The sequence below is a fragment of the Aedes albopictus genome, chromosome 2 (assembly GCF_035046485.1).
Source record: "Aedes albopictus strain Foshan chromosome 2, AalbF5, whole genome shotgun sequence".
Classification (NCBI taxonomy): Eukaryota; Metazoa; Arthropoda; class Insecta; order Diptera; family Culicidae; genus Aedes; species Aedes albopictus.
The window spans coordinates 322488101-322516089 of record NC_085137.1 but is presented as its reverse complement, the minus strand read 5'-3'; the positions used below and the strand labels follow the sequence as shown (position 1 = coordinate 322516089).

General features: G+C 43.3%; 1 protein-coding gene across 1 annotated transcript in view; it reads left to right on the top strand.

Annotated features, from left to right (window-relative positions):
* The window catches only part of LOC109403065 (tyrosine-protein kinase Dnt), a 305015-nt gene that overhangs the window by 138398 nt on the left and 138628 nt on the right, over positions 1-27989 (top strand). Inside the window, exons 5-6 of the mRNA XM_062852383.1 lie at positions 18801-18969; positions 26236-26384. Coding sequence (XP_062708367.1) covers positions 18801-18969; positions 26236-26384 — 318 coding nt within the window. The remainder of the gene's footprint in view (positions 1-18800; positions 18970-26235; positions 26385-27989) is intronic.

Sequence of the window (27989 nt, the reverse complement as noted above, 5' to 3'; positions counted from 1 at the left end):
CATGAATAGAAAACTTTAACCAGAACCTATGTCAGAACCACCACTGCCGGCTCATTAAGTTTATGGACGAGCCCTTATGTGAAGTTGGGGTACAACGGGAGGAGCTAATTAGTGACCATTTTTAGAATTTCCATCAGGAAGCACTTGATGAAGGACTACCACAGAAATCCAACTAAGATCGGAATGAATAACCACTATTTTATCAAGAATATTGAAATCAATCCGTAAAGTGGATGGCTTGCATACTGCTATCGATTTTATGGGTTGAAACTCCGAAAATTATGAACTCCGAACCGAGCTTGATCCATAACGGCTCCGGAACTGATGAAGGAAATGTTTTGAAACATTTACAACCATTATACCAGTTGCTCAATGTTCACTCGTGATTGTTTGTTACACCTAGATGGAACACGATCACAGCCTAAAAAGAAATAATTTTATAATTCCATTTAATGTTAAATATATTCAAATAAACAGCTTTGCGAAAGTTCAAGGTGAAAATTTTTGACAGCTTGAGAGCATTGAACTGAAATTTTTGGCTGCTTTGATGCTGTATGGGCTGTCGGCAGCATCTGTCAAAAATGAATCACCCCTCATCGTAGTGTAAAAAGCTGGATACGGATAGGCTTGCATTAGGTTTCGTGAGATAAAATTTGGAGAACTCAATGGTGGATCAAGAAAGAGACAGTGAATGAGCGTGGGTTCTGACGAGGTGGGTTTGAAGAAAATTTAAAAAAAAAAATGAATCAATTTAGTACATAGTGGTTTCAGTAAGGGCTTATCTTAATTACTAGAGGGGTAAAATCCATTTTCAACGCAGGGGGGATGGTAAGAAAGTATATGGAGCGGAAAACAAAATAATCGGTTAAAGCTAAGGTAAGAAATTCATTTTATTATTATTATTTTGTTTCCTAATTGCATTGCCATAATCCAATCATCTAGATCGTAAAACGGCTCATCAGTGATATTACTCATTTACTCATTATCTTCAAATGGGAAATTTTCCTGTATCACTACACCAAATTACACTACATTATAATTAATTATTCATTTATTTCCTACATTGATTAGACCATATTTAAATATGATATTTCATTACAACGCACTATACTACTGGTTGTATATAATATATGGAATTGGGAGGGTGCCGGAGTGAGGTGAAAAGATACTATAACATCATTGTAGACGGATCCTTCTATCCCAACAGTTGCAATGGAATGGTTGCGCCCTCATCGAGACAAATCATCCTGTAGCAAGCTTTATAAGGGATGTGAATTATATTATTCATATTGTTGGATCATGTTGAACGGAGTTTCCTTATTTAACGTAAGTGTGTGTTTACGATTCCACCACATCCCCTTTTGGGCCTCCATTCAGTAGTAGGATAAATTCACATTGACACTATAATGACGTTCTCCGCATAATCTAGGTCATAAAAAACACTTCAACAAAATATACTCAAATATCTACAAATGCATGCCTTAATTATTATCGCTATAAAAAAGGTCATTACATTTTAAATCGTTATTATATACTATACTTATATAAAACTATTTCATCATGATAATTTATATAATTATATCTATATGGGGTTGGGATGGAACATCAGGTGAAGTTACAGCCGGACGGTAGAGAGGTTTCCAGCCAGCGTAAACAGAGAAGACTGTAGAACATCCTTGTAGATGGATTTTTCAACTCCAACAGTGGTAAAGGATTGGACGAGCTACTAATTCTAAAAAATTATCCAGCAGAAGCTTAACGAGTGCTGCAGATTTTAATATCAGACGTGTTGAACCACATTATGTAAGATTCACTCCATTTCGCAGGTTGCGCATCACTAACAAGCCCGCCACACTTTTAGATCTTCATCCAGTGGTACACTCATTGCACAATTATGGGTCACACACAATTATTAGTCACTTTCCACTTTAATAGATATATACTTATTAATTACAAGCTTTTGTCAGCCATTATCATTTTTCGTTGATGAGTTGATTTGTTTTGTGTCGCTATACGTATCGCACACGGGCTTATACGTCGAAACATACATATTTTCAGTAATTTTTTGTTCGGCATAAAACCATCTGTCAAAGTAACGCTTCGATTGTGAACATCAGAAAGTGCGTGCGCTGATTTCGTAAGCTCAGCAAAGGCGAGCTTTAGTGATTTTCAAGTGCGAAATGGTATCGTCACCAGAACAAAAGTATAATTTACGTTCTAAATGTAAAAAATCATGTGACTGCAGCTAATTAAAGCTTATTTCAGGCAAAATTTTAATGACTCATTATTGTGACAAGGAACACCGAAAATCACACAATTATGGGTCACTTTTTGTGCAGCATAATATTGACAGTTCTGCGGACATGGGTATTGCATACTTTTAGGCGTTTATCAGTGGTTGTGTTGGAGATTTTGTCCCAATTTTGAAAAATTGATTCCAAATCGTGAAAACACGCTTCGTTAAGAGGTTTGAGACCAGTTTTAAATTCTACAATAGTTGATCTATCTAGAATAAGTGACCATTCATTGAAAAAATAGACAAAACATTATTGTTCAGCCGATTCCTCTTGAGTGACCCATAATAGGCAACAAATTGACCCATAACTGTTACACAGCCAATTTTGACCCATAATTGTGGTTTTCATTATTCACCAACATTTCTGTAATTTTCACCGCCTTAAGTGAATTTTACAAGCAGATTTTTATATAAAACAATAAAAAAGAGTTTCAATGAAGAGAATATAAAATAAAAATAATGAAAGTGTTATTTTTGTATGAAAAACGATTCATATTATGAAATGATTGTTCCTTGAGTGACCCATAATTGTGCAATGAGTGTATGCGAAATCCAGAAAACTAAATTCATTATTTTCAAACAATTATCTTTTACTGCCTCATATTGTTCGTCGATACATTATAGTACATTATTTATCGTCCGTAATTCGAGTGGTTGGTCAACACCGCCAGCACCGCGCTAATGCTGAGAACAAAAGGCGAGATTTGTTCACATGGTGATGTACAAAATACAACAGATCACTAGAGGGTTGATCATAATATATAATAATATAATATATAAGTTATCGCGTTAACCGATTATTACTGTATAATTATGTTCCATCCTATCATCCAGATCACGAAAGGACTCGACAGCGAATAATATTCATTCAATTTATCCACAAATTGATACCATATCTCATTTTGCTACATTTTACATCATTACATTTTATTTCATTTATTTTAGTTGATTGATCATATCTTATCAGAATATTATACATAATTATAATGAACTGAAACATGGAATATATAACTATATGGGGTTGGGAGGGTGCATCATTATATACATTATATACATATACATATACATATGATACATTATATACATTATATTTCATTATTATTTATTGTTTGCTTAACATTGCATCATTATATTTCATCATATTGAATTATACTACATAATTATACTACTATAAAAATATATAACTATATGACTATAACTATAAAACTATATGATTTTATAACTGTATAACTATATAACTATGTAACTATATGACTATATGGGGTCGGGAGGGAGCATCAGGGCATCATTGAAGTTGTAACTGTACGGCGGAGTGGATTGCCAGCCGAAGTGAGGTGAGAAGATACACGCAAAAAAGTCCGTTCCGATATTCCGGAACAATAAATCACGAATGGCGGAACTGAGGGTCAGATCATAATCGTGATTTTGTTCCCACAAACGCGATACAAATAATCAGCTTTTGAACGGAGACAGCACAAACTCAAGAACACAGTTCACGCCTTCTCATTTCGTTTGTTCATTTAGTAACGCATCCAAAAAAACGAGACCTCAAATCACGTTATCAATAAGATTAAAAATCAGAATCGGGATTATATTTCCCATAACGAGAACACCGTTCACGCGCGCTGTCATTATTTGTAACGCACGCACTCGCCGATATCAAAACAAGTGCCGCGAATCTCTGTCTGGTGTCTGACGGTTTGATTGATTTTTGAACTGTTTTTTGTGATACTTTGCCACCGAATGCTAGTGAAGTGAAAATATGTGATGACATTTTATTGTTGGGAGCAGATAACTTGCTGGTGCTTCCAAAGTTCTAACCGGCGTACTTCGCACGGTCAAGAGAGAATTATTGCTGATTTTAGTCCTCTTCGGGAGGCTGCTGGATGGGGTTGGCTACGATAAACGTAAGTTTAGCATGTTCAGAATTAAATTGAGTGTAGTGAAATTCGCCATCTGAAAAATCGTATTTTCTGGTTTTCATAATTAAAACCATAAGTGTCAGAGTGCAATCGTGAACAAACTTCTAGCTGCCTGAATACCACATCCAACTTCACGTTTCTGTGACTTTTATTCCTACGTGTAGAACATAATTACAGACCATGAACTATGTTTCTAGTTCCGTGAATTAAGTTTCTGTTCCCGTGAACACAATTCCGCTTGCCGTGAATTAAGTTCCTACATTTATGGGAAGTAGCAGGCGTTACGTCTATGTTATGGAACAGAGTTCTGGAACTTGTGATCTTAATTCATGGTGTATATCCGTAAACAAAAATTCCGATTGTTCCAGAAATCGTGATTGATTGTGGACGATTTCCGGAACGGATTTCTTAGCGTGTACTATAACATCCTTGTAGATGGGTTCTTCTATCCCAACAGTTGCAATGGATTTGACGCGCCCTTCTTGTAACAAACCATCCCGTAGAAAGCTTGACAAGTGATGTGAATCTCGTGCGTAAATGTAATTTACATTCACCGCGTGGAGAGTTGCCTTCACAGCCCGCTCACGACTTTGATAAACGTTTGCGACCCCAATGTGATTTGGCAAACTTTCAGATAAAATTACAAGGTTAAATTCATCCATACATTGTTTTTCGATAGCATGCTTCTGAACTGAGATAATAGCAAATGAATGTAAATCTTTGCAAATGAATGGTTGCAACCTTGCTGACACGAATGTACTTTTTAGTGTAAAGTGTCATTAATAAATAAAACAAAAAGATATATTCCACATTTCATAAAATTAAAGTGGTAAAATAGAAAAAAAAATCTGATTGGAAGTATAATATTAACCCAATAAAAAAAATTCTGCCTCATTTTCGCAGTACTGAACGACTGGTACCTACCACTGGGAAGATTTGAATATATGGGGTTCTGAGAAATCTAGCGTAACGTATAAAAATATTAGGAGTTTCCCACAGAAAAAAAATACAATGGGTTTACATTTTTTTACAAAAAACGTGGAACTTTCGGTATGCAATAAATGGACAGCCTCTTCTCGACGTAAATGGGAAGTACACGTTCAAGTATTTTTGGTTATTTTTGGTTATTTATGTCCTTCACGGAAAATTCAAACTACCTTATTTTGGATCGATTTTAGCCTAAAATGAGTATATCAAATTGATTAGTTACCCAAAATTAGGTTGTTTTTCCTCTCTCCCCCACAGATGTTGTCGTAAGTAAACAGGGATGCGTCTATCCAACGGGGGTCCTTGAGGCCAATAAGGGGCTGTCCATAAACCACGTGGTCATTTTTTTTGGGACTTTTCAAATCTATGCACACAATTTGTTATTCACATGAACGAAACTGTTGATGCATAATAACTGGCAGTGACGAATGTGGTGACTAGCTGACTAGCTGTCGAATCGGTCACCATTTTTTATGTCGACTATAAGTTGCATCTTGGTTATAATTCGATTGCGTATTAAAACCGTTTATATCACGAATGGATGTTTTATATTGGCTCCCCCTCTTGCGCTTTTGTGGTTGCAATTTAGTCGTTAATAAGACGATTCAAATGGCATAACTTTCAATATAGTTGCATACAAATTACAGGAACTTATTAATGTCCAAGTGTGTTGCTTGGGTCTCGTTCTTCAACTGTTCACATTTGCCGTCGTACCAACCACTATGAAACCCCTTGAAATACCCTTGAAGACATGTAAACCCTATGAAAATTCCTAAAACACATTGAAACCCCCTAGAATGTCTTGTAATGCCCCTGAAACATCCCTAAAACCCCCTGAAATCCCCCAAAGCTTGCCCTAAAACTCCCCGCAGCCATATGAAATGCCTTGAAGTCCAATTGAATTCTCCTAAACCGCCTCAGGAACCCCTGAAATGTTTTGAACGTATTTAACTCTAAGAGGATGTTACGGTCAATTTGTCCCAGACAGGCACATCGTCATACCAGATCCGCTCCACATTGCGTAATATCTTAGAAGGGTTAAATGTCTTGAAACCTTCTCAAAAATTGCAAAGAACTTAACCTCAAATTCACGAATAAAAAGAGAAAAACAACCTTAAGGTATTCATGAAAGCATGTTGAAGTCCCCGGAGAATACTCCCAAACTGTAATCCAAACCCAAGGCATACAGAAACTCATTGCAGAACCACTAAATCATCGCTTCCCAACCTTGGCACTCGCAAGCAGTTGGGAGATCGCGAAACAAAGATTAGGAAACCATGCACTAAAACTTCCCTGGAACTCACTTGAAAGCTCCCTGTAAAAAAAAAACAAAACTCCCGGAAATCCTCCAGAACCTTTTCCAAACTTGCATAAAATCTGTCAAATTTGAAGCACTTAATTTAGAATTTCAACCACCGGAGTAAATCTATCAAATAATTTTTTGAAAAATGGAATTAAAGGGATTTAAAATTCAAAGGGAATGATACTAAATGCCTGAATAAAGATATTCAGTATTTTTTTTTTTGAGTACGACGGAAAAGCAATAGAAAACTAAAATTGCAATACAATCTGATCAACAGTTGACGAACTACCCTAATATGTTTTTGGTGTCAGGCCATTCGGCTGAAGCTCATTTGGTCGAATGGCTATTAGGCTAATAGGTCAATAGGCCGAATAACCATTGGGTCGACTAATCACTGCACTGTCTAGTTCTTTCTTGTTTTACTAATAATAGTTATTTATGCAACAAGTTGCAAAATGATGATTTTTTCAGCACGAGTCGTACATTTATCCAACGAGGCTTGCCGAGTTGGATAAATACGACGAGTGCTGAAAAAATCGAGTTTTGCAACGAGTTGCATACAAAGTTTTTTGTAATTACGAAAAAGACCAATTTAGTGCTATCTTTTCTGGCTACACGAACATGTACCTATCAGTAGGAACCACGTGCGCGCGTAGTTTTTTGTTTGATCAGGTAGGCTCTGGTGTAGTAGGCGTCACCAATGATCGAGCTCCCGTTGTCAAACAGTTGTGTGCAGGCAAAAGCAAAAGCAGATTCAGCAGCTGCCTCTACACTTGATTTGCAGTTCGAATCCGAATTAAAATTGTCCTGATTCGGATTCGAGCTGCTCAGTAGATGTAGAGGCAGAGGTTGAATCTACGGAAGGCATGGTGGTAAGTAAAAAGTGCGTACGAGCAAAAGTGCCGAAAAGTGCTACTTTTCAGCACTCTTAAGAGTGCCGAAAAGTAGTACTTTTCGACACACTTGCATTAGGAGTGAAAAGTAGGCCATTTCAGCATACTTCAGCCAACTGAAATGTTCTACTTTTCACAACGTAATTACAAAAAATAGTTTTTGGTACTGGAACTGCTGATCATTCGGCCGGTAACTATATGTTGTACTGTTGAAAAACTTTTGAAAACAAGGTGGATATAATCAATTAATTTTCAAATTGTTGCTTATTGATAGTTTTGTCACAGGCAAACAGACGTAACACTCCAATAATTTCCATCGTAAATCGATTTAACGGCCTAAGGTACACCGGGGCAAGTTGAAACGGGTAAGGCAAGATAAAACGCGAAGTTTTGAAATAGATTTCAATATAATTAGAAAATTTTTTCTTCCGCCAAAAGATTGTTTGAATCAAAAACTATGTGTTCTGGCATTCAAGCTTTACCATCATTGGATAACATCATGTTAGCCCGCTGTTTCATCTTGCCCCACCCGTTTCAACTTGCCCCGGTGTACATTATTCAAATATTTGATAGTCGGCCAACTAACTGGCCATCCGTGGTGCTCGCATCGTTTTTGTACGAGTTTGACGTTTGCCCACTACCGCCCCGCCACCTAGTTGATGATTAGCCAAACGAAGTTCGTTTAGCATTGGATGAATATGGTTACGTGACTATGATTTGAATCGAAACATTTTCGAAATGTTACACCTCTGGTTTTGTTATTGCATCACTTAACCCTCTAACATCAAAATTTTGACTTTGATCTAAACATCATTATTCGTCATCTAAAATCGATTTTTATATGTTTTGGAACATGATTGTTTGTAATTAAGTAAGCGATTTGGTGAATTTTGGTTTTTCGATTTTCCTAATTTTTAATTTTATGGATCTCTACAATTTTATTGTTTTCCTGGAAATCTATTTGGGATAACGCTTTTTTAAGACGAAAACTTTCTGAGATTTTATGATAAATGTTAAAATATATTTGTTTTATTTATTCATTTATATTTTTTTTTTCATATACAGTGTATCAAACAATTGTCCGTACAGCTACTTTTTGGTCAAAATAATTTTCCATTCAAATGTACATAACTTTTTTGTACGTCAATCGAAAACGCTGAAATTTTGACCAAACATAAACCATGTAGTTAAGCTCCACTGGTAACATTTTGTGCGAGATCGAAAAAGTTTTCTGAAAATTATAGAACTTTAAGTAAAAGATTTTTGAACACATTTTCAAAACATTATATCTCAATATGTACTCGATAAAACATTTTAATTTTTTTTTGTGTTACATCTTGTACCCAAACCTTTCATATGCAGCTTCGTCTGAGGTTTTGTATTCACTACAAAAAATATGAAAAATGTGCTGATGTAGTTGACAATGTTTAAAAATTTACCTTATTTTGCACATATTTTCTGCCAAACGTTTTCCACCAATAAAAGTGCATTAACTGAACGAAAAATGCATAGGACTCTTCATATGTAGTTTAGTAGGTCCTGTATGAAAATATTTCATTGAGAAAGTTTAAAAAAATTGAAAACACTTGGCACTTTTATTGATCAAAATATGATACATTTCCTTATGACACTCTGAACATATACAGATTTTTCATATTTGTTTATAGTGAATATAAAACCTCGAACGAAGCTGCATATGAAAGCCTAAGGTATAAGCTGTAACACAAAATAATGAAAAAGTTTCATCGAGTACATATTGAGATATAATGTTTTAAAAATGTGTTCAAAAGTCTTATAAGTTTTACTAAAAGTTCTATAATTTACAGAAAACTTATTCGATCTTGCTCAAAATTTTACCAATGGAACTTTAATATATAATTTATGATTGGTCAAAATTTCAGCGTTTTTGGTTGACGTTTAAAAAAGTTATGAACATTAGAATGAAAAATTATTTTGACCAAAAAATTGCTGTACGGACAATTGTTTGATACACTGTGTACCGTCGTGCGGGGTGTCATTGGGCCAAATTGGGGTGACATTGGGCCACTATTCCGCACGTTTAGAATACAACAGGAATACATATTGTGTGCTAGATTAATAGAATACATAATTCTAAGATAGTTTACATTCGTCGTTGGATTCGCTGAGTCATATTGAATCCGTGGGATCGATGGACCAATGTTACCCCCTAGGCCCAATGTCACCCCGAACGACGGTATATATATTTCCCGTGAAATTTCATGGAGCATAGTTTAAGAGTGTACTAAGCTTCACTCAATTCCTTTACTATGATGAAATGGTTGTGGAAAAATTAAAAAAAAAAGTTATTTGTTGCGATTCAATACAAATGAAACTATTATAGTTCTAAAGCTACTCCAACTCTAGTACAAGTACTACTAATTAGACCCCGAGGACAGTATCGACTACAGCAACAGCAGACAGCGGATAGAAGAAGAGGCGGCTAGGCCAAGGCCAAGCCCTCGTAGGTGGAAGACATCATACTTCGACGAAGAGGTATTTAGGGAAGCGCTCCGCCGTGAGCGAAACTTACTCGGTTTAGACGGCGACGAGCTGGTAGCGGTGCTCTCACGTGCGTGTGATGCGACCATGCCTAGGAGAGTCCACCCTAGAAATGGGAGGCCACCGGCTTACTGGTGGACCGACGCGATTGCGGACCTGCGCCGCGCCTGTCTACGGGCTAGGCGGCGGATGCAGCGAGCACGATCAGAGGAAGAGCGAAACGAACGGCGGGTGGTGTTCGCCGCTGCAAAAGCCGCGCTCAAGACCGAGATAAGAGCAAGCAAGAAGGCCTGCTTTGAGGGTCTCTGTCAGAGTGCCAATACGACCCCGTGGGGTGATGCCTACAGGATCGTTATGGCCAAGACGAGAGGTGTGATGGCTCCTACAGAGCAATCTCCAGAGATGTTGGAGGGGATCATTGGAGGACTTTTTCCGCGTCATGATCCTAGTCCTTGGCCTCCTTTCGTAGGACAGCCGGGGACTGGGGCTGGCGATGAGGAAAGGGTCACCGATGTGGAACTTGCGGGGATAGCTAAGTCCCTTAGCGTAGGTAAGGCCCCAGGTCCGGACGGAGTTCCGAACCTGGCCTTTAAGTAGCTATTGCAGAAGCTCCCGAGATGTTCAGGTCTGCTATGCAGAAATGCCTGGACGAGGGAGTTTTCCCAGAAGCTTGGAAGAGGCAGAGCCTGGTACTATTGCCAAAGGCGGGGAAACCACCCGGAGACCCGTCGGCATATAGACCAATATGCTTGATTGACACGGCGGGGAAGGTGCTCGAAAAGATCATCCTCAATAGAATGTTGAAGTTCACTGAGGGCGTAAATGGTCTCTCGAGCAACCAGTACGGCTTCCGGAAGGGGAGGTCCACCGTAGACGCTATCTTGTCGGTTACAAAAACCGCCGAGAAAGCACTCGAGCCTAAGAGGAGGGGAATTCGCTTTTGCGGGGTAGTGACTCTGGATGTAAGGAATGCATTTAATAGCGCCAGTTGGGCTGCTATTGCTGATGCGCTCTTGCGTCTGGGGATACCGGAGTACTTGTACAAGATTCTCGGAAGCTACTTCCAGAATCGCGTACTAGTATACGACACGGAGGTGGGTCGGAAGTGCTTTCACATAACCTCAGGAGTCCCGCAAGGTTCCATCCTGGGTCCGGTGTTATGGAATGTCATGTACGACGAGGTGTTGAGGTTAGAGTACCCAGTGGGAGTGGTGATTGTCGGATTTGCCGACGATATTACGCTCGAAGTCTACGGTGAAACGATCGAGGAGGTGAAGTTGACTACCGACCACTCGATCAAGGTTGTGGAGGCGTGGATGCGGTCCAGAAAACTGGAGCTGGCTCACCACAAGACAGAGGTGACGGTTGTGAACAACATGCAGTCGGCGCAGCAGACGGAGATCAGTGTAGGAGAGTGCACTATCCTGTCAAAGCGCTCTGTCAAGCACTTGGGCGTGATGATCGACGATAAGCTTACCTTCGGTAGCCACGTCGATTATGCCTGTAAAAGAGCCTCCACAGCTATTGCGGCACTGTCCCGGATGATGTCCAATAGCTCAGCGGTGTACGCCAGTAAGCGCAAGCTTCTGGCTAGTGTTGCTACGTCCATACTTAGGTATGGCGGCCCGGCGTGGGGTACCGCGCTAAGTACTGAATGCTACCGACGGAAGCTGGAAAGTACTTACAGGCTTATGTGTCTGAGGGTTGCAAGCGCGTACCGTACCGTGTCACACGACGCTCTCTGTGTCATTACTGGTATGGTGCCCATCAGCATTCTTATCAGTGAGGATATGGAGTGCTTCGAAATGCGCGGCACAAGAGGCATACGCAAGACTGTCAGGATGGCCTCTATGGTCAAATGGCAGCGCGCGTGAGACAGTTCCACCAAAGGAAGGTGGACCCATAGGTTGATACCGAGGGTAGATAGTTGGATTAATAGGCGCCATGGGGAAGTTTAATTCCACCTGACACAGGTCCTTACAGGTCATGGTTGCTTCCGACAGTATCTACACCGTTTCGGGCATGCGGATTCTCCCGAATGCCCAGTGTGCAATGGTTTAGAGGAAACGGTGGAACATGTTTTGTTCGTGTGCCCGCGTTTTCGCACAATGCGTGACCGCATGCTTGCCACATGCGGGGAGGACACAACTCCGGACAACTTGGTCCAGAGAATGTGTAGGGATGAGATTAGCTGGAATGCCGTTTCAACGGCTATCACCCATATCGTCTGGGAGCTACAAAGGAGGTGGCGCGTGGACTCGGAGAATGGCTAGTCCAGATGCAGTACAAGAGGTGGTCCAGGGGTTCGAAGTCGGCTTCGTAGGTCATACCGGTGCCCTGCGGTCGAGATCGACCCTTACAGCGATTAAGTGGCCGCGGAGAGGAAGTCCCGGTAGCGGTGCTGTCGTGGCGTCGGTCTACTGGGTTGGATCTGAGCCCGCGGTTGGAAAGGGGTCCCCGGCAAGGGTCGGGGTAGGTGAGACCCTGCTGTCTGCAACCTACGGATGCAGCTGATAAGGCCTGAAGGGTAGTGATACCCTTGCCTTCAGCAGGTCAGATCGGGTTGCATGTGGGCATCAGTTCTTGATGTCCGCTCAGCAGTAGGGCGCGGGCGGGGTTGACCCTGCCCGCCTTCCGTGGACAAAGGGAGTGGCGAGGACCACTCGGGAAACTGGCTAAGCGCCAGCATGCTATCGTGATGGACTCTCCAGTGCGATTCATCGATGTTCGTTGCTGCTAGGCTACGGCAGCTAACCTTGAGGGTGCGATATGCACTAGCCCCTCTCTGAAGCAATACCTTCTTGGTGGTTCCGGAGAGACGTAGGGTTTGGCGACCATAGGAATGTGTTTTAGTGGGTCGAGGAGAGAGTAGTCCTGGCTTCTACCGGCATTGTAGAAGACGGCCTCATCCCCACACTACCCTAACCTTCCTGTTAGGGTGTCTGATGAGCAGATTTATCCCCCTATGGTTTAGAAGGAAAAAAAAAAAAAAAAACCCCCGAGGACACGGGGTTAGTTGGGACCTAGTTGGGACGTTACCCAAGAAGAAGAATTTCAGGGTTTGCTTGAATTTTCATATAAACTAGGAATAGGGTCTGGGACAATTTGGGCAGGAGCGCTTATTTTGGGCATTTGCTGCTATAACTCGGTCAATTTCAAACCGATTGACTTGAATTTTTGAACATGGCTAGTAACTGTGCGTATCTGATCGTGTCTCAAAAATCAAGTCAAACTGTTCAAAATTGACAGCAAGTTTCCAAAATAGGTGCTCCTGTCCAGAAGGTTCCAGTCCCTATTCTATTTTAGTAACTTTTTGTTGGAAAATACACCAAATCACTGCTGTGTGGTTTTCAAATTTCAACATTTACCTCACGAATTTGCCCTCGTTTAACCCCCCAATGATGTTGCGGTTCTGTGGTGATGGAATCCTCACTCCACAATAATGTGTGCGCAAAGTTTAGCACCACCAAAGGATTTCAACATTGCTATACATTTCACGATTCCACCCACCACAGTCTAAAACAGCAGCGCTAGCAGCGTTGGTGGGGGTGACGATGATGATGATAGGATTGGATCGTTGCTATTCCGTATTCATCTAGTCATGCGGCTCGCCGACTGTAGGTACCTGCTGGGTATCGTACTATAGTTGATTGGGGTAGGTTAATGGAGTATTCTTTTTTCTCTTCTTATTTTGTTCACCCCAATCAACGCATGCCGATTATTAGATTGCAATTTAATTTTTCGTTTCTTTCTGTGTCATTAAATATTGTACACGATTGGTCGAGCGAGGAATCTGTTCTAAATTCGTGAGGTGAATGCAAAATTATGTCAGGGAGAATGATGGGAAACCGACCGAAGGTTCGTGTCGTATTGAGGACTTATTACATAGCGAAACAAAAATTAACTATTGGTCTGTCTCAAGAGCAAACCTATTCATTTTTTTTTTTTCATTTATTTAGTTCACATCAAATTCATGATAATACTGAATCAACAATTTGCCGCCATAATACTCGATTTGCAGCTGCAGCTCTCCATCCTCGGTCACGCCCAACACTCGCCAGATCACGCTCCACCTGGTCCGCCCATCGTGCTCTCTGCGCTCCACGCCTTCTTGTACCAACCGGATGGTTAGCAAACACCAACTTTGCAGGGTTGTTGTCCGGCATTCTTGCAACATGCCCTGCCCACCGTATCCTTCCAGCTTTGGCCACTTTCTGGATACTGTGTTCGCCGTAAAGTGCAGCGAGCTCGTGGTTCATCCTTCTCCGCCACACACCGTTCTCCTGCACACCGCCGAAGATCGTTCTTAGCACCCGTCGCTCGAAAACTCCGAGTGCTTGCAGGTCCTCCTCGAGCATCGTCCATGTCTCGTGTCCGTAGAGAACCGCCGGTCTTATTAACGTCTTGTACATGGTACATTTGGTGCGGGGGTGAATCTTTTTTGACCGCAGTTTCTTCTGGAGCCCATAGTAGGCACGACTTCCACTGATGATGCGCCTTCGTATTTCACGGCTCACGTTATTGTCAGCCGTTAGCAAGGAACCGAGGTAGACGAATTCTTCTACCACCTCGAAAGTATCCCCGTCTATCGTAACATTGCTGCCAAGGCTTGTCCTGTCTCGCTCAGTCCCACCTACCAGCATGTACTTTGTCTTAGCCGCATTCACCACCAGTCCGACCTTTGCTGCTTCACGTTTCAGGCGGGTGTACTGTTCTGCCACCGTTCCAAATGTTCTGGCTATAATATCCATGTCATCCGCAAAACAGACAAATTGGCTGGATTTCGTGAAGATCGTACCTCGGCTGTTGAGCCCGGCTCGTCGCATAACACCTTCCAGGGCGATGTTGAATAGTAGGCAGGAAAGTCCATCACCTTGTCGTAGTCCCCGTCGAGATTCAAATGAACTGGATAGCTCACCCGAAATCCTTACGCTGTTCTGCACACCGTCCATCGTTGCTCTTATCAGTCTAGTCAGCTTCCCGGGAAAGCTGTTCTCGTCCATAATTTTCCATAGCTCTGTGCGGTCGATACTGTCGTATGCCGCTTTGAAGTCGATGAACAGGTGATGCGTTGGGACCTGGTATTCACGGCATTTCTGGAGGATTTGCCGTACGGTGAAGATCTGGTCCGTTGTCGACCGGCCGTCGATGAAACCGGCTTGGTAACTTCCCACGAACTCATTTACTTTAGGTGAAAGACGACGGAAGATGATCTGGGATAGCACTTTGTAGGCGGCATTCAAAACGGTGATCGCTCGAAAGTTCTCACACATTAACTTGTCGCCTTTCTTGTGGATGGGATAGATTATCCCTTCCTTCCACTCCTCCGGTAGCTGTTCGGTTTCCCAGATCTTGACTACTAACTGGTGCAGACAGGTGGCCAACTTTTCCGGGCCCATCTTGATGAGTTCTGCTGCGATACCGTCCTTACCAGCCGCTTTGTTGTTTTTGAGCTGGTGGATGGCATCCTTAACTTCCCTCAGCGTGGGAGTTTGTTCGTTCCCGTCCTCTGCTGCACCAACATAGTCATTTCCTCCGCTGCCTTGGTCCTCCGTGCCTACATTCTCTTCGCCGCTCGTCGAAGTGCTGCTTCCACCTTTCGATTACCTCACGTTTGTCCGTCAGGAGGCTCCCTTCCTTATCCCTGCATATTTCGGCTTGCGGCACGTAGCCTTTGCGGGATGCGTTGAGCTTCTGGTAGAACTTGCGTGTTTCCTGTGAACGGCACAGCAGTTCCATTTCCTCGCACTCCGCTTCTTCCAGGCGGCGCTTTTTCTCCTGGAAGAGACGGGTCTGCTGCTTTCGCTTCTGTCTGTATCGCTCCACATTCTGTCGGGTTCCATGCTGCAGCATTACCGCCCGCGCTGCATCCTTCTCCTCCAGAACCGCTCTGCACTCCTCGTCGAACCAATCGTTTCGTCGACTCCGTTCTACGTACCCGATAGTGCTCTCGGCTGCGTTGTTGATGGCTGCTTTCACTGTACTCCAGCAGTCCTCTAGAGGGGCCACGTCGAGCACACCCTCGTCCGGCAACGCTGCCTCGAGATTCTGCGCGTATGCGGTGGCGACATCCGGTTGCTTCAGTCGCTCTAGATCGTACCGGGGCGGCCGCCGGTAATGTACGTTGTTTATAACGGAGAGTTTTGGGCGCAGTTTAACCATCACCAGGTAGTGATCGGAGTCGATATTAGCGCCACGATAGGTCCTGACGTCGATAATGTCGGAGAAGTGCCGTCCATCAATCAGAACGTGGTCGATTTGCTATTCCGTTTGTTGTGGTGATCTCCAGGTGTAACGATACGGGAGGCTGTGCTGGAAGAAGGTGCTACGAATGGCCATGTTCTTGGAGGCGGCGAAATCGATGAGGCGTAGGCCATTTTCGTTCGTCAGCTGGTGGGCGCTGAACTTTCCAATCGTCGGTCTGAATTCCTCCTCCTGGCCTACCTGAGCGTTTAGATCCCCTATGATGATCTTGACGTCGTGGTTTGGGCAGCGGTCGTACTCGCGTTCGAGCTGCGCGTAAAATGCGTCTTTGTCATCATCAGTGCTTCCGGAGTGAGGGCTGTGCACGTTTATTATGCTAATGTTGAAGAATCGGCCCTTGATCCTCAACCTGCACATTCTTTCGTCGATCGGCCACCAACCGATCACGCGCCTCTGCATGTCGCCCATCACTATAAAAGCTGTTCCCAGCTCACGTGTGTTGCCGCAACTCTGGTAGATGGTATGATTACCTCTAAACGTTCGCACCATAGATCCTGTCCAACACACCTCCTGCAGCGCTACGATTCCGAACCCGCGGTCCTTCAGTATATCGGCGAGTATGCGGGTGCTCCCGATGAAGTTGAGAGATCTGCAGTTCCACGTACCGAGCTTCCAATCGCAAGTCCCTTTTCGTCGCTGTGGTCGTCGCCATTGGTATCGGTTCGCATTCTTCTCTTGTTGATTTTCCGGTGCTAGTCTTTTTTACGGCTGGCTCGCAGGGCCTGACACCAACCCACTAACCCAGGGAGCTGGGCTTACCTTCCCGGAATCTACGGGTTCTGCATTGGCATTTCCTCCAACTACAGTGCTAAATAGCTAGGCTCGAGCGCCAGTCTTCGCCGGGGGTGGTGTTTTTAATGGGCGCCCAGGAGATAATATTTTACCTGAGCTTCCACCCCCAGAGCAAACCTATGTGTCTCCGAAGAATTTTGGGCCGCTGAATCCGAATCCGGGCTCAGATTTGCTCCAGTAGATTTGCTCCAGCAGAAATTTGTGCTAGAGGTCATGTCGAAACGGCTGTCGGTGCCGTATGTTTTTAATCTTCATATTCGTCAAGTTAGGAAAATAGTTCGCTAACGTAAAGTACGGTTTAGGCCTAAATTGGCGCTTATGTAAATGACGAAAAGTTTTGGGCATAGTTTGGCCACCACCAAGCAGTGGTTTCAATCGATGTTAGAGAATCACGATAAAACCTGAAGTCTGTTATGTCAGAAAAGATTCGCTCATCAATCAGAACATGAACGATTTACGAATCCACCTGCTGTATTGATCTCCAGGAGTAACGGTTTTGCTGAAGAAAAGTACGTAGATTGGGCATGTTCTTGGATGCGAATCGCTTAACGTTTTTCTTTGTTAGCTGGGTTGTCGCTGAGCATTGCTAGCGTTGGTCTGATTGCCTCCTTCTTGCCAAAAGCTATAAAATTAAATCAAAATTTAAAATCAAATTTAATCATGATAAACTTATATCAAAATATGATATCAATTTGCTGCTGAACATTTATCATGATTTTAATTGGGTGTCATTTTATTGTTGCACTTTGGATTTTGAAAACTTTGGACATGAGCTTTCGAATCGTGATTTGTTAACTTTTAGATAATTTGCAATGGATTGCGTGATTGTCATATGTTTAAGCAAAGATTTTGACTGGAGTTTGTTCTACAGCAATCTATTACGAATTATACGCATTACACAACTATAATTTGTCAAACTTTGAAGAGGTATTATCCTTATTTAATTACAAGTTGGTCCTTATTTCGTTAAGATACCAAAACAACTGTTGAATATTAAAAAAAAATGTTCTCACTGAGCTTCTCTTTGCATAAAAAGTTGATAAAACCCAGGCAAATATTTGAAGAAGCGACAAAACCCATCATCCTATAGCAAACAATATTGCTGCGCTCAAACCTAAACCCAAAGAACAACAGTTAATGTTACTTTTCTCGTTATTTAATTTGCGGAAAAATTCCCCGACAACCGCCTGGCTGATGGATTGCCGAGTGCTTTCTTCAGTTTCTTGTTTTATTAATTTACGTTTGTGTGGTTTATCGTGCCTCCTCCTACTACCCACGTCCGGTTGCCATAAAGAAAGAAAGAAGAAGCAGAGCTCTTCAAAAAATTTGAATTACCACCTCCGAAACGGAAACCTTCAGCGTCGTTTCCCCAGCCGAATTGAACTTTACAGAAGCATGGTGGTGGTAACAAAACTCTGCACCATGCTCGACTCTCTCGCCGGCGTGCTTGCCCTAATTGAACATTAATTTTCACTTTCTTCTTTCGCTCCAATGGTTGCACAGCTCAGTTGATAAATAGGATCGTGGGGATAATAAGGATAAGCAGTATATAAAATAAGGATAGAATTCAAAATAAATGGGCGACTAACAATTTGGATGTATAGGAAGAAAAAACAAAACGAGATTCCTTGTATACATACTAGTTAAAGCAGAAATTAAAACTTGTATAACTGCTTATTCGTTAAGTCTGTTTTAAATTTAATTTCATGTTTTATCGAGATAACATCATCCATTGCATTCATTTTGCCCTCAATTCCCCTTGTTGTTATTCTTGTTGACGATGATCACCATTGTATAACGCTGGTACTTTCTTTTAATTTTAGGCATCTATCCACCGCGACACCGTCTCCCGGCAGCGGAAATCGCACCCCCACAGGGACCTGCCCTGCTCGGTGCCGTGGCCTGTGCCCTCGGTTTGGTGCTGGTGGTGGGGCTCATTGCCAGCGCGATGTACGTGAGGGCCCGCAAGCAGATACGCCAGGACTCGCTACAGTGAGTAATGATTCCCCGGAACATTTTTACTTTATTCCCCACAAACACAGCACACGGTCTGGCTCTGCAGTTGCTACCGTCAAACGGGAGCAATTTGATCCACTTCGGGTCACATGATCGAACTAATTAGAACCAAATGTGAATTCTTACTTTCCTTACCGACCGGAGTGGCCTCTGCTGTACATAGTAGCCGCCTCCATTCCACTCGGTCCATGGCTGTTTGTCTCCAGTTCCGCACTCTGCGTAGGGTCCGCAGATCGTCCTCCATTTGGTCGACCCATCTAGCTCGCTGCGCTCCACGTCTTCTTGTACCGGTCGGATGACTCTCGAGAACCATTTTAGTCGGGTTGCTATCCGACATCCTGATGACGTGACCCACCCACCGTAGCCTCCCGATTTTGCAGTATGGACGATGGTTGGTTCTCTCAGCAGCTGATGCAGCTCGTGGTTCATTCGCCTTCTCCAAGTCCCGTCTTCCATCTGCACCTTCCGTTCGAAAACTCCAAGGGCGCGTTGGTCCTCTGCACGTAGGGTCCATGTTTCGTGCCCATGGAGGACGACCGGTCTAATCAGCATTTTGTAGATGGTTAACTTCGTCTTACGGCGAACTTTATTCGATCGTAGAGTTCTGCGGAGTCCAAAGTAAGAACGATTTCCTGCCACAATGCGCCTCTGAATTTCTCTGCTGGTGTCGTTGTCGGCGGTCACCAGTGAGCCCAAGTACACGAATTCTTCAACCGCCTCGATTTCATCACCGTCGATATAAATTCGGGGTGGCGGGCGCGGTGATTCCTCCCTGGAGCCCTTTGCCATAATATACTTTGTCTTCGACACATTAATGACTAATCCGATTCGCCTGGCTTCATTCTTAAGTCGGATGTACGTTTCCGCCATCGTCTCAAATTAACGATATCATCAGCGTACCAAGCAGCTGAACGGACTTCGTGAAAATTGTTCCACTCGTGTTTATCCTCGCTCTCCTAATGACACCCTCTAAAGCAGTGTTGAACAGCAAGCACGAAAGACCATCACCTTGCGTAACCCTCTGCGAGATTCGAAGGGACTCGAGAGTGTCCCTGATACTCGAACTACGCACATCACTCGATCCATCGTTGCTTGATCAATCGTATCAGTTTATCCGGGAATCCGTATTCGTGCATAATCTGCCATAGCTGTTCTCGATCGATTGTATCATACGCCGATTTGAAATCGATGAACAAGTGATGTGTGGGCACGTTGTATTCACGGCATTTCTGCAACACCTGGCGGATGGCGAACAACTGGTCCGTTGTAGCGCGTTCACCCATGAATCCAGCCTGATATTGCCCAACGAACTCTCTTGCAATCGGTGATAGACGGCGGCATAAAATTTGAGAGAGTATCTTGTAGGCAGCGCTCAGTAGTGTGATCGCGCGGTAGTTCCCGCAATCCAACTTGTCGCCCTTTTTGTAGATGGGACACACGATACCTTCCATCCATTCCTCCGGTAAGACTTCCTCCTCCCAAATCTTGGTAATGACCCAGTGTAGTGCTCTCACCAGTGCTTCTCCACCGTATTTTGAAAGCTCGCTTGGCAGATGATCTGCTCCAGCGGCTTTGTTGTTTTTCAACCGGCCAACCTCCTCCTCAATCTCTTGAAGGTCAGGGGCCGGAAGTCTTTCGTCCTGTGCACATACTCCTAGATCTGTTACCACGCCACCTTCGGTACTTGCAACGTCGCCATTGAGGTGCTCATCGTAATGCTGCCGCCACCTCTCGACCACCTCATGCTCACTCGTGAGAATATTCCCGGGATTATCTCGGCACATGTCGGCTTGTGGCACACAGCCTCTGCGCGAGCGGTTCAGCTTCTCGTAGAACTTACGTGTGTCCTTAGCGCGGTACAGCTCTTCCATCGCTTCGCGATCTCGTTCTTCCTGCTGGCGCTTCTTCATCCGGAAGATTGAGTTCTGTCTGTTCCGCGCCTGTTTGTAGCGTGCCTCATTCGCTCTCGTACGGTGTTGCAGCATTCTCGCCCATGCTGCATTCTTCTCGTTTTTCAACTGTTCACATTCGCCGTCGTACCAGTCGTTTCTGTGATTCGGAGTCGCGAAGCCTAGTGTTGTAGCCAAGGTACTACCTATGGCGGATCGGATGTCCCTCCAGCCATCTTCAAGTGTAGCTGCGCCAAGCTGCTCTTCCGTTGGTAGGGCCACTGCTAACTGCTGCGCGTAGTCTTGGGCCACTTCTACGTTACGCAGGTGCTCGATGTTGAGTCGCGGCGTAGGACTTCGACGCGTGGTGATAACTGTCGAAAGTTTTGAGCGCATGCATACAGCTACTAAGTAGTGATCCGAATCTATATTCGCACTGCGGTATGTGCGGACATTGGTTATATCCGAGAAGAATTTATCGTCGATCAGAACGTGGTCGATTTGGTTTTCTGTTTGGTGGTCGGGTGATCTCCAGGTGGCTTTGTGGATATCTTTGCGGGGGAAGAAGGTGCTTCGGATTACCATACCACGGGAGGCTGCAAAGTTTACGCATCGCTGGCCGTTATCATTTGATACGGCGTGCAGGCTGCTTCGCCCGATTACCGGTCTGTACATTTCCTCCCTTCCTACCTGTGCGTTCATGTCGCCGACAACGATTTTCACGTCACGCGGCGAGCAACCATCGTATGTTTGCTCTAACTGCGCGTAGAACGCTTCTTTCTCGTCATCGGGTCTCCCTTCGTGTGGGCAGTGGACGTTAATGATGCTGTAGTTGAAGAAACGGCCCTTAACTCTCAACATGCACATCCTTGCGTTGATCGGCTGCCACCCGATCACACGTTGTCCTTGCCCAAAGTATCTAAATACCAAGGTAAGAGATTCCCGCTAATATTTACGGATTAGTGAGAAAAGGAAAAAAGCAAAAAATAGTTATGAAGTTTGCGCTGATGTGTATGGGCACATCACTATTTAGTAAACTTTCTTAAGAAATTAAGCACTCCCATTTTAGAAGCAATTATTTAATTGCATCTCACTGGATTAATTGTGACCTCCATGCAATAAAACAGGAAATATCACCATTTGAAAATCGGTGACAAAATTTTTTTTTTGTTCTAAACATAGTTTAACAGCATTTAGAAGCTTCCAAACTAGTAGAACTTCGCAAACTTTGCTGAAATAATGACATTTTAGTGTAAAAACACCAACTTTCCATAACTAACGCAGATGTGTTGGTGAGTCTCATTTTTGACATTTGCGGGAATCTCTTACCTTGGTATTTAGATACGTTGATCCTTGCCCAACACTATAAATCCTGTTCCCAGTTCATTGGTGGTGCCACAGCTTTGGTAGAAGGTAGCCGCTCGATGCCCGCTTTTCCGCACTTTCTGTCCAGTCCAACAAAGTTCCTGCAACGCCACGATGTCGAAGTTGCGGGGATGTAGTTCGTCGTAGATTATCCTGTCACATCCTGCGAAACCTAGTGACTTGCAATTCCATGTTCCAAGTTTACAATCGTAGTCCTTATTTCGTCGCGTGGGTCTTTGCCGATTGCATCGAGTCGTATGTGAATTCACACTCTGAGATATCATGCTAAAAATGAGCAGAAGTTATTCCCTCGCCCTTAGTGGGATCATCGGGAAGAGAAAACAATGGACTTGAATTGAGAATTGCTTCCACTTGAGTGAGGACGGTGTAGAATTCTTCATCGTCAACTTAGCTTCTTTGAGTATCCGTTTGAAGTGGTGCTAGGTAGTCTTCACGGAGGCTCCCCTACAAGCCTCCAAACTCAGGTACTTCCGGAGAAATAAAGCTCCTGGCTATTTTTTCGTTTGACAGAATGCTTCGATATTCAACGTAGCATGATTCTGAAACAGGACTGAAAGTTCATAAAACTCTGTCCTGGCACCTCAAAAAATTGCTACCATTATCCGAGTGCAACTGTCTGACCAATCCTCTGCGGGTTACGAATCTTTGCAGGGCAGACAATAAAGGCAGCAGTCTAGGTGACACATGCTCTAGGGGAATTAGTTTGATCACCCGGGATACAAAAATCGCAATGAATGTCTTAGCATGTGCGGGCTCACGAACTCCATGTCTGATAACAAATGACCCTACGTAATCGACTCTGGATACTTCAAAGGGAGCGGCAGGCAAATGTAATGAACAACCTTTTTAGGTTTTACTAGAAAACAACGAACACATCCTCGCGTTATCATTCGTACATCTGAGCGAGAGCCAAGCAACAAGAATCGGCGGCGAAGAACAAATAACAAACCGGATAGCACGACATAGAAGTTATCCTCGTGATACGTTCGAATGAAGGGGCCAGTCAACAGGTGATACGGCAAAACGTACTGATGCTTTGTACTTCTGAACGTCTGTTCTACTGGAACCCGTCAGAACGTGGAACATTACAAACAGAAACGGAAGAAGCAAACCCGCCGCATTCGGGGGACAAGGCGCCGCCTGGGAGAAGCGGAGTGCATGGACCCTGTGCCGTTCCCAAGAAACACGAAAGTTCTACCAAAAGCCCAACGCATACCGCAACGGCTTCCTGCCGCGAGCCGAAATATGCAGGGATAAGGACGGAGGCCTCTTGACGGACGGACGTGAGGTGATCGAAAAGTGAAAGCAGCACTTCGACGAGTAACTGAAAGACACGTGAGACCACGACAACGGAGGGAACGACTATACTAATATCACGGTGTCAAAATTTCGATTATTATCGAACATTCATGTACCTCAGCTTTTTCTTCGAAAATTATTAGTATTTGGGCTATACATTCATAATAGGAAAACTAGAAAATATTTCACCGGCAAAAATTTTTCCATACATTTTGTATGGGACGTTTGTTGGGCTAAAATAGTAATTATTCATTTGTAGTATGAAAAATAGCCAAAAACTCAGCTAACTCAAATTTTCCCCGATAAAATATTTTCAAATTTTGAATTTATACATTATAGCCGAAATTCTAACATTCTATGAAGAAAAATCCAGGGTACATGAAAGTTCGATAATAATCAAAATTTTGACACCGTGATATAGCAGTTAAGGATGCCATTCACTAGGTTAAAACCAACAAAGCAGCTGGTAAGGATGGTATCGCAGCTTAACTCATCAAGATAAGCCCAGATAAGTTGGCCAACTGTCTGCAACGGCTGATAGTCAAGATCTGAGAAACCGAAACGCTACCGGAGAAGTGGAATGAAGAGATAATCTGCCCCATCCACAAAAAAGGCTACCATTTGGAATGTGATAACTTTAGAGCGATCATCATTTTGAATGCTGCCTACAAAGTGCTATCCCTGATCATATTCCGTCGTCTGTCACCTTAAACGAATGAGTTCGTGGGAAGTTATCAAGCCGGCTTGATCGACGGTCGGTTGACCACGAACCAGATCTTCACCGCACGCCAAATCCTCCAGAAATCCCGTGAAAACCAGTTCCCAACGTATCACCTGTCCATCGATTTCAAAGCGGCATACGACCGCACAGAGCTGTGGAAAACCATGGACGATAACGAGAAGCTGTCTAGACTGACAGTCGTACGACATTATCAACAGCACATTGCTATAAAAAAATCTTGAATGGGAACGGCTGCTCCGAGACTAGACTAACCGCTAGACTGATCAAAGCGACGATTTTTTTTATTCTTAATCACTTAACCTAATTTACAGCTCTATTGTCCACTGGGGCACTACGTGGGCAATTTCAATTGACAGCTGCACTTACATTTTGTACAGCGTCTAGATTCTATTCTACTTTATCGAACTGGTTACCTTTCTGCTGCTTTCACTTTTCTACTTTATACCGTAGAATGATGAGCACAAGGATGATGATGGATGGCCGTTGTTCCTTTCCAGTCCGATTGGGGGTCCATTATGAGTAGCAGTTCGCCGATGTCCAGGTATCCGGGTCCGTTTGAGCCATGGGGCTCAGAAGAGGGTCAGTGTCAGTTGCTCTCGGGGGAAAAGTAACTGACGAAAAATTGCAAGTGCCGGGGCTGGGAATCAAACCCATGACCATCCGCATATGAAGCGAACGTGTGACCAACTACGCCACGGGCCCCGGCAAAGCGACGATTGGCGGTGTAAAAAACTGCGTTAGGGTTTCGGGCGATCTGTCTAGTTCGTACGAATCTCGTCGGTGACTAAGACAAGGTGATGGGCTCTTATGCCAGCTATTCAACATCGCCCTGGAACGAAGTTTTCATTGAGCGAAAGCACCAATGACGTGACAAAACAAAGAATAAACGGTGATGAACCAGCCTCGGACTGATTGTCCCCAAAATAAAGAGCTAATAATAATAAACAGAGAATAAAAACGCAATAGCCATATTTTATCGCTCATCAGTTCTTTGAAAAAAAAAGCCCACATTACCCCCGGTTTACGGTAAGCGATGTAAGAGCAGTAAGGTCTGATACTTACGTATGTTTACACAGGAGTTTGGCGGCGGGGAAGACTCGGAAAAGATGCAACAATTTATCACCCCATGTCGAGGTCGTCCCGCTTGGTCGATGTCGGTCGGGATTGTTATCTTTGCTCGAACGGATGCCAAACCGAACAATTGAAAGTGATTGTCTGACGGATGGATGGATGAAAAATAGAAAACAAGTGTGATTTGATTTTGCGGTTGCTTGCACTTGGAGCAAATCCATTTTCTTCATTGTCCGTGGTGTAATTGATGGACGGCGGTAATCCGTGTGGGTCACGATTATTCAGAGCGAAGATTGATTTGGTCCTTGCTGTTAAAAGCTCTCGTAAACAAGACTTGTATTTTCAATTAGTTGTGTGAAAGTAGCTACTGCTTATAACTAAAACACCCATTCGGTTATCCTACCAAGCCACATGACCAAATTTGCCTCAAATCATAAGCATGTTTGAGCATATGTCGCCAGGCTGCATAACAACCAAGTTTTCCTATTTCCAGCCACAGCGGCACTATGAAGCTCACCATATGGCTGTAGATTATATTTGCATACGCTTTGGTTCTCCGGCGCTTCAGGGTTAAACGAAATGTCGGAGATCTAACACAACATTCCAACTATCAGATAATCATTTCCATCCCCAAATCCATCCCCAGTCGAAAGTTGTTTCCCAGTTCGGGCTCGGGTAATGCACAATATGGCACTATTGGCCGAAAAGTTCTAAATCGAGCCATTCCCAAGCACTTCCAACGTCGACCGTGGCATGTAGCTGTGTGCCCCAACAGATTTAACACTTTAAAATAATCTTCTTCTCTTGTTCTCCACATTTCACTTCTTCACCATGCCGGCTTTGGAAAACGAACAGCACCAGCTTCACCACTGCTGCTTATGGCAGCCATCAGAATGTTTTCATCCGTCTGGATCCCCTGGGGCGGCCACCTAGTGCGAACAGTGGCTCCTACGCCACCATTGCCAGCCTCAACAAATACCCCATCAGTGAGTCGAAAAAATCCTGTAAGTATAAGGGACGAAACGGTAGGCGCGAACCACATGTATGGGTTGGATTGTGCTGCGGTACTGGGTTGGAGGTGTGGATTCCTACTTCAGTAGCTAAGATAGGCGGTTGACTAAAAGTCTACTACTAATGGGTAGCATATTGTCACTTCGTGAGTTGAAGAATTTTAAGACTTCATTAGTTGTGCCATGTTGGAGCCTATTTTTAAGGTTTTTTTTTGTTAAAGAATCCGAATATGTATGAAAAAAATGAGTTAACGATCTTATTTATGAGTTGTAGTGGGAAATCTTGCCATCGGGTTTTTTTTTTTACTTATTCGTTTATTTGGAAGGCTCGGGCGCCACATGGGCATAACTGAGCCGAAATATTTTGTTTTACATTGATTTTACATTTTACAATTTATTACTGCCTTAATACTATGTTAGTTTGGGAAGCCGAAGTACTCGCGGCTGTTTCGAGGTTAAGGATTGAAAAACAATAAAATTGGGAAGGAGGGATTTATGGGTTTAAAACTAAATTATTTGCTAACTTATAATAAAAAACATTGATGACACAAATTGTCAATATCTGAACGGAACCAAAAAGAAAGGACTATATCGGTTGACAACGACAAGAGGACAAACGGAAGGGGGTGACGACAGTCAGGGGCGAACAACTAAGCCAAAAGGCGGACAACAAAAACAAGGAACGTACTACATCAAACTCTGACATCAACACGTTTCAAAAACTGGTAAATCAGGTTCATGTATACCAAATCAAGTCCTGCTGCCAACACTTCTCCAACGGGTTTCTGTTGATTTCCTCGGACCCGGAGAATTTCATGCAGCTCAGATCTGACCTCACGATACTCGTTGCATCTCCACTAGTATGGGACACGCTTGTATGGAAAAATTAAATCCTCGCTCCAGTCGACTTTTTAGATGCCATTTAGGTCCCATATGATCTGTACAAAATTTCAGCGCAATCGGTGAAACTATAATTTAGCGCAAGCGGTTCAAAGTTTGCAAAGGATTTACTATGGGAAAAGTTACACTTTCAAACAAAAAATCCCAGAGGTCATCCTTTGTCTCCTTAATTCAAATCGATCATAGTTTCTTGAAGAAAAATCATTTATGAAACTTTCCTTCGATGACCGCAAAACGATTGGATGCTTGTAGAAAAAGTTATTGACTTATTACCGATTAGTGATCGAACGAATGGCTTTTTGTTTTGTTTTATCAGCAGCACTGCTGCTGCCGTTGTTGCATGGGGTGGCGGGAGGCATCACCACCCCCAGAAATAGCAGCAGCCAAGGCAGCAGCTACAGTGCTGCTAATAAAACAAAACAAAAAGCCGTTCGTTAGATTACTAATCGGTAATAAATTAATAACTTTTTTCAAAAGCTTCCAATCGATTTGCGGTCTTCGAAGGAAAGTTTCATAAATGATTTTTCTACAAGAAACTTTGATCGATTTGAATTAAGGAGACAAGGGGCGACCTCTGGGATTTTTTATCTGAAAGTGTAACTTTTCCCATAGTAAATCCTATGCAAACTTTGAACCGCTTGCGCTGAATTATAGTTTCACCTATTGCGCTGAAATTTTGTATAGATCATATAGGACCTA